An 8108-nucleotide genomic window follows, 5' to 3' on the forward strand; every position below is an offset into this window, starting at 1 on the left:
ATGATCTATGAGCACCACTGCTGTCTGAATTTCCAAACAGAAACTGTGCAAAAGTCATTGAAACCATGAAGTTCCACAATAAACCCAGGTAATACCATGAAGTTCCACAATAAACCCAGGTAATAAGCTTGCCTGAGTAATATGTCAGAATCATCTGCAGATTAATATTTAAACTGAAAATTGGCTGTCAATCCCATGTTTTGTTCTCTGCATAGGAAACCAGTCACAAAGCTGCACTGCTTGTGAAATGTGTTAATGTGAATTAAGCCTCCAAACTTCTTCCATTTCTCTCCTTGACCAGTGTATTATTTTGATCAGTTAACGGTTTACAAAAAACCCCACTGACTAAAGAAAGGATAAATCACAACAGAAGAACACAGGAGGGCAGGGTATCATTCCAGGCTTGGTTATTCTCTCATGCTGCTGAAGAGCAATGACACAGGAAATTATAAAGAAACAAAGGTTTAACAATTATGTAAACTGGAAAGCTGAGCTGCTCCTGTAAGTTGCTGAGTAAACTGTTGAGCTGATGGAGCTAATATGTACTGTGGAGGCCCAAGGGCCTATGACTAAAATCCCCATAACCCAATCTTGGAAAGGAGGCAACAAGTAACATCTCCCTAGGCTGAGGTTAGAGAAGGCCTCTCTCTCACAGGTCTTCACAGTTATATGTTAATGTATTATTAAATTTGTTCCCCCATTGGTTTGCCAAGTTTATGCCACCCCGTTCAGCCTGTTCACCTTATTTGTAAACCTTCTAGAATGTTCTCCCTTCCCTCAATCCCCATTGGCCCCAGTTAGCTGCAGTCCTCCACCCCTGTTTTCCTACTGGTTGTTCCTGTCCCTAACCCCAGCTCTGCATCACTTTTACCCATTCCCATTGGACCCTGACCCTTTGATCCGCCCTCTCTTACCCATATATAACCGTGGACCCTCCACCCAGTTTTGGTTTTGTCCCTGGACCCTCTTCAATCAATATGCCCTTCCTGAAGCACCATACAAAGACCTATCCTTTGCCAAGTCATCGGTTATTTAAGCAGTGCACTCGGGGCTGAAGAAGTGCTGGTCGCTCTCAGGCCACATTTTTGTGCACTACGACATTTATTTGTGAGCATATTCATTGAAAACATGGGACTGTCAGCATCTAATCCACTTGGATGGGACAGGAGTCCTCATTCACTGCAATAATTAGCACTTACAGATGCTTCTGAGATACACAGACATGAGCATATCTACCTGCCACTGACTTCTACTCGTGTTACTTCAGTTACACTTACGAGGCTCTTCAGGTTAAAATTATGCTGGGGAATTAACTGCACTCCTCTTTTAATATGATTAAGATCTTGCATAATATTTAGACATAATTTGTCTGTTTCAACAGTTTTATCTTTGCTAACTCTTTAGCTCGTTCTATAGGCAATTAAAAAAGATGTGACTGAAATTCTGCCATCTCAGTCAAATGGATTGATGAGTTTTAATGGAGAACATTTATCCCAACCTTTAATTAAGCTTGGCAGTCTGAAATCATTAACTTTTGCTTTGAAACTATGTACTGCAACGTGAGCATTTAAAACCATAGAAGTCAATCTTGTTATAAGGTGGATGTCTGAGCGATAATGCAGCTTTCTAGAAACTGCCTTTGAATCTTTTAAATTACCTTTCCTTGGTTCATGACATAAATCATTAAGGATTTGCCCCAGCAGAGGGTGAAACCAACCTCAGTGTGACACTGCTTTGGCCAAAAGCAACCATTTAATCTTGACAGGTTATTGTAAAAGCTGATAGGCAAGAAGTCTGATCTACATTCTCTATCCCACATAGACCTTAACACTTGCTTAAAGAATGAATCAACTGCATTGTCTGGTGTTATTCTGCTAGATTATTCAGTGACTCCTACAACCAATTCCCCTGTGAACATATTTACAGTAGTTTAGCCTTTGGGGTTGAAATAATTTCATTTTAATATGTTTTCTGGAGCATTGCCAGAGCTACAGGCATATTTTATGAGAGAATTCTACAAGCATGAGAGTGCATAGTTTGAGATCCTGGGATCTATTTCTAGAAGAAAACAAGGAGTCTTAAAGAGCATTAAGGTATAAAATCCTTCTAGTGGTGATCTTGGACTTTTTCATCCCCTGCCAGAAGACCTTAGATTTTCAGCCTTTTCTGATGCTTTAAAGGACAGCACATTTAAAGATGGATGGGAGACGAAAAACCACAGAGAATTCTCCCAAGCAGCTGCTGTTTGGAATACAGTGATCAACAAAACACATCAGTTGGGGATGTCTCTGAATGAAGGCAATCTCTGGGTTTGATTTAACAGTTTCAGCTGTTGTCACAGAATACTTGGCATCCTGTGTACAGGAACAGATCTTTCTGGCAATAGCTTTTGAGGTTGTTACTGTTCCTCCACCGAGGTTCCTCCCTCTTTTCCCACCTCAGGGTGAACTGGTGGTATGAGTGTTCCCTCTCTTGGTTGCACAGCTTCAGCTCCAGGTTTGTACTGAGCTGGAGTTGGTAGATAATTTATTATTATGGCCTAGAGGGGGTATGGAACCTTTCAGACAATAGAGTACAAAGTAAAGCTGACTAAAAAAACAAACAAACAAACAAAAAAACCTAAGTTTTGCACACATTTGAAATGTATGCCTTTGATTTCCCTACAAAGAAAAATGCTTATTTTAGAAGGTTCTGATATTCTCTTTCAGAAGTCAGATGTAAAATCCAAACTCAGAAGTAAAAGGGAAATGCAGTTGTGGAAAATGTGAAAGTTTTTAAATAAGCTCTTTCCCTGTCCTGCACACAATAAAAGAAACATGGAATGTAATTCTATGGATTTTTCTTTTTTAGAAAAAAAAAGAAAGCTTTGTACCACTGAACTGTAGGACTTGTGCACATTAACAGATCACCAGCTGGATGTTTCCAGTGGTCACAGCACAGCCCTGTTGTTTGATGCAGGTACACTAAACAGGCAGTGATGGGGAAATCCTTTCATTTTCCCTTCCACACAACTAAAAAGCCTATCTTTTTACAGGTATACCCCTTATTTAATGAAATCCTACACACTTCAAACTGGGTGCTAAAGCTGCCACTGGTAAAAGGGAGGGTGTCACCCCTTGAGTTTCATAGGCACCACTATGATATGATAGATTAACTGTAAATTGTTGGACTCAGGAGAGTTGTTCCTGAGAGGAACTGTGAGTTTAACATTAGAGAAAATAAATACGTGTTTTCTGAAGGGCATTCAGAGCTAGTTTGTGTAAGCCTTGAAATCAGAAAAGTATTGTGCTTGTCAGCTTAAAAAGAAAATGTGGACTAAAGCTTATATCAACTCTGAAGCTGTTCTCAAGTTTGATATATATTTGATATATATTTTGAGATATATTTCATATATTTCTTAATTTGAAAAATTAAGATATATCAGATTTCTGGGTCATATGAAACAACATTTACATTACTGCTTTATAAGTTTATGAATTACTTTATAAATTTATCAATTTTGTTGAAGAAAAGCTTATTCTTGTCAAATGAAAAATGATCCTACAAAATATCCACTAACCAGTGACCCAGTCTTAACCTCAAGCTGTAATTATCTGGCCTTTATGTATTATTACTTGATTAGTTTTTCAATATTTGCTGAAAAAAAATAAAATCAGTTACAGAACATTCTTATTAAAGTGCCTTTGCACGTCCTTCATACTCTTTAGGGTTTAGGGACTACTGCTATATAACAAGAAAGTATTTCTCCTTTCTTCTTCTGCACTACAGCTAAGTAAATTTTCATTAATAATTATTCAAAAAGTGAGTAGTTTAAGCTAAAATAAATTCTTTCTGGAGAAAAAAAATGTTACCCAACAGGTTAGGATGTTAAATAAACTAATCTTTGCAAGATTTGTGGCTTATATGGGAGATCAGATAAATGTAGGAGCCTTGAATACAAGTTTAGAGAAGCTAAAAAAGTATACATACTTTCCATGTTTTCTTTTACCTCTTTTTGCTGGGACATGAAACCTTCAGTCTGTGATCACAGTAACTACATCATCATTAGTGTAAAATCAGTATGGTAGGTCAAGAACAGTCTTCCCAATATAAAATTTTTTATTTTATTTTTTATTTTTTTTATTATTTTCTTTCCTCTTTGGTGTCTTTTAAAACTATTTTATAAAAGGTTCTTTATCAGATGCACTTTTTAAAAAACTTTAGGATATGTACATGACATCTTTTGCCTATTATAAAGGTCTGACCACATTTTCTTCAGTACGGAACATATTTTTGAGAAAATGACAACATAGACTGCATGTGAATTTTTTCAGAGTCCAGTTACTTCTCTTGACTGTTTCTTAGTAGATAGAGCAATACATTATTAGTTTCTTGCCCTGAAGCATGACACTAATTACTGGCAATCATTCTACACATGTTTATTATACTTGATGTATTATCAGCACCTTCTGCCAACCACATAAGGGCATCAGAGTAAACCAGACATCACAGCAGCTTAATACATCCAGTCATAGCATGGTCCTTAATGAACTCTATATTCATATAAATGTCTATTATACTTAAGGAGCTCTGTCATGAATGAAAATTAGCTGAACAGTCACTAACTGAGACAAGAAGAAGGGTCACCTTGTGCCTTTGGAAGGTAATGCTTGCACTTACTGTAGCAAGGCTGTGAAAACCAGAAGGAAAACTAAACTGAAACTTATCTCATGGTATATTAGGGAAAAAGAATGGTTAAAACCAGGCAATGTTTACATTCTACTTCTGCTTGTTTGTTGTGTAACAAACTCTTCAGATTATTACCTGCAAAAATCAACATAAGAAAATGTATATGGGAGAGTCATAAGAATGAGTGTTTGAATTAATCGTTCTGTAGAAGTTGCTATAGCAGCTCACCACAGTATTATTGAATTACCAAGCAGGTATGAAACATTGCTATTTAATGAGCTGAGGACTGAGTAGTAAAGGAGACAAACCAGAGTGGCTGACTTCAAGACTGTAAAAGTCTTGGTTCATTAAGTGAGTAAAGTATTTCACAATAGTCTCATAAATTAGAACAAGCCACTTCAACCAGCCAAGCTGCTTCAACAGACATTTACTACTATTGGTACTCACAGAATTCAAAATAATTCTGTTGCTTATACCTCAACTTTTTACCCAAGGACTGTATGTACTTGGACATACAAATCAGCCTGTTGACACGGCTGTCTACAATCTACAGCCATGACCATGTCTCATCCAACACACCAAAGGAGAACACTTCCTTCATAGCCTCTCTCTCCCCATCCTCTCTCTATATATATAGCCTTTACTCTTATTTATGCATTGAAACTGGAATACAAACTTTAACTCTGTAGGCACCATGATTAGGAACATGTGTCTCTGTCGCTCTGGATGTAAGGTTTCATGCTCCTGAGGAAAGCCAAGGGATGAGACAACTCCCTCCAATACTGGTAGGGTGAGACTGACTGAACTCTGGTGGATCCAACCAGATCCTCTTGATAGGAGGACTTCACATGATGATGGTATTCTCTCCCAGCTCCTATTACTGGTTTCCTTCAGCAACAAAACTGCCCTATAGCTGGAGGACACCATAAATTAAGATCTTACGAAAGACATTTCTGGCTCTGAAGCCACAGAACAGTAACTCTTACTAAATAAATTTAAAAAAAAATAAATCTGTAAGACACATTTTTAAAGGAAAAGAAGATAAGTAACTTACATGTGACTTACATTAAGATCTCAAGGCTGTGATTTCTCAGAAATACAAAAAAGTACTAGAAAAAATTATTTTACTAGGTAAAAAAACCCTTTTCTAATGCCAAGATATCAACTGCCTTGTTTGTGCAATGATGGATGAAAGTACTGACCATTGTCCAAAACCAGGCAATCTCTAGCAACACTATAAAGACCTTGCAACACAGAATACTAGATATGGGTATGTACAGGCAGCACCTGTACATGTCTACTGATATCAGAAAGCCCTTTCAAACAGATTCAGAATGGAGACTCCATATTTTGCCTTCAGGAACAGCTACAGCTATAGCTGGGACCAGTTGCTTCCTTCCGCCATGAGATGTGGCGTTGTTTGAAATGAAAACATTTTTTTGCTTACTTTTTGACCAGTTTTATTCGAACTGCCCCCTACTCACAGAGATTTTTCAACGAATCCATTTAGCATATAACTTCTATTTCCCAGAGGCTGTGCAAGTGTTAGAATGGAGAAGAAAGCTTTGACAGGTGCAGGATGCAACTAAGAAATGCTGTGAGCTGGTGCAACACAATTAATGCCCTTTGAGATTGCCATTGGAAACTGTCACATCCACTCCCCTACAGATTAACAGTGACTTTCCAAGGTAAGTACTGAATTTTTAGAACAGGTGTTTTTGTGTTTTGCTCTGTTTGGCTTTTTCCAGGTGTGAAAGCAGCAATCCCTATACAGCACTACTAGAAATAGCTTGGAGTTGGAATAGATTTGTTCTTTGATTATTTTGATAAGGTCTGTGTTCTGTTTCCTCTGCCTTGTCTGTGCTGTGTGGTCTGTACCATGCTCCTCCCTGAAAGTACTATACAGCAAGACCATGAGTTGAAATTTGCAAAATGTTGCCTTTTTGACATTAGCAGTCTGCAGACCTTAGTATGCTACACACAACCTGACAAATTCTGTTTCCTCCCCACTCTACCACGCATATTCATAAGCAAATAAAACAGTTACACACAAACAGAAGCTGTGATATATATAACAAACAACAGAAGAAAAGCCTAAGTATGAAAACAAACAAACAAACAAACCTATGAAGAGACTGTTTTAATAACAGCTATTAACTAATATAACAAGGAAGAAATCCCCACTTTTGGGTATTCAAATGGGCAAATATCACCCAGTGAAATAAAATGCCATCCATTTCAGGATGGAAATGTAAGGTTTTTAGGCTTCTTTTAACTAAGTAGATGTTCCCTTATGTACGGAAAACATCTGAGATTTTCACGTGAGATCAAACATAAGAATAGAGTGACAGCAAAATGCCCATGATACTGACTAATTCAACATGATTTTGTATAATGTTTAAACTTGCAACTGACTTATTGTTTTATTCTGGGAAAAGGCTGTCAAATGAGGCAGGCACTAAAGTCACTTTTTTTGCTCTTTAAATCTGCTTGTCCATTATCATTCCTTTCTGCAGGAGAACTGAAATCAAATGCAGTATGTTTCACACCTGTAGCTATGAGACTTCTGATTTTGATAGCTGGAAGCATCCTTATGTACTTATTCTGCAGTGACATTATTTTTTTCCGTTCTATAAGAAAGGGAGCGTTTTCTAGAAGTTCTTACTTTTTCTTTACACCTTTTACTCAAGACTACTAGTGTGCGAAGTGAACTGTCTAATTCTTTAAATAATTTAACATGAAAACACACACATCTGGCGGTGTGCTGCTACAGTTGAAGAAACTCCAGCATTTCCGACGGCAGCTGCTGACTACGCAAAGGGCAAATCAGGGCAAGAAGGACCCAGAACTCAAACCTGCACTAAGTATTCTGACCAAGGCAGGGAGCTCTTCTGAAGTGCCACCGCAGGCACACCAACATCATGTCAAAAACGCAAATAACTTTTCCTAGCGACTGCGACGTGCTCGGTTATTTCGTGGCGATCGCTGTGGCTCGGTACGCGCCTCCCCGCGCAGCCGGGCTCCCGGCCGCTTGCGGGGCTGGCCCCGGGGCTCCGGCAGTCCCCGCACGGGCGGGGCGGCGTGGGGGCTCCACCGCCCCGGCCCGAGGGTCACTCACCATGTTGACTTCCGAGACCACGTCGATGCTGGCGATCTCTATCCGCATGCCCACATCCACGGGCGGACCTGCGGGGGGAGCGGGAGGCGGCGTTAGCGCACCTGTGGGGCCGGGGCGCGGGTCGGGGGGGCGCGGGCGCCTCACCTCCGAAGTCGGGGCGGAGGCGAATGTCGTAGCCTTGGAGCAGCCTGTCCACAGTCTCCTTCACGTAGGACATGTTGCTGGGTCCGTCGGCGCTGCGGGAAGAAGCACAAGCGGGTTAGGGAGGCGGCCGGGCGGCCCCGCGCCCGCCTCCCCCCCTCCGTCTGCACCCCGGCGGCGC

General features: G+C 39.9%; 1 protein-coding gene across 11 annotated transcripts in view; it reads right to left on the reverse strand.

The window, feature by feature from the left end:
• Positions 1 to 8029, reverse strand: part of GABRB1 (gamma-aminobutyric acid type A receptor subunit beta1) — a 120617-nt gene extending 112588 nt beyond the window's left edge. For 7 of the 11 annotated variants that reach the window (XR_001520966.2, XR_001520967.2, XM_015624489.3 and 4 more), the window contains exons 1-2: positions 7931 to 8029; positions 7787 to 7854 (exon numbers count right to left, since the gene is read on the reverse strand). Coding sequence is in view for 5 of the 11 variants with exons in the window: in XM_015624489.3 (XP_015479975.1) it covers positions 7787 to 7854; positions 7931 to 8003 (141 nt within the window). In the remaining 6 variants the exon portion in view is untranslated. Of the gene's footprint in view, positions 1 to 7786; positions 7855 to 7930 lie in introns of those variants that run through there. The other 4 variants (XM_019006375.2, XM_015624493.3, XM_019006378.2 and 1 more) reach the window with 1 other exon arrangement.
• Between the last annotated feature and the right edge of the window lie 79 nt (positions 8030 to 8108).

The sequence above is a fragment of the Parus major genome, chromosome 4 (assembly GCF_001522545.3).
Source record: "Parus major isolate Abel chromosome 4, Parus_major1.1, whole genome shotgun sequence".
Taxonomy (NCBI): Eukaryota; Metazoa; Chordata; class Aves; order Passeriformes; family Paridae; genus Parus; species Parus major.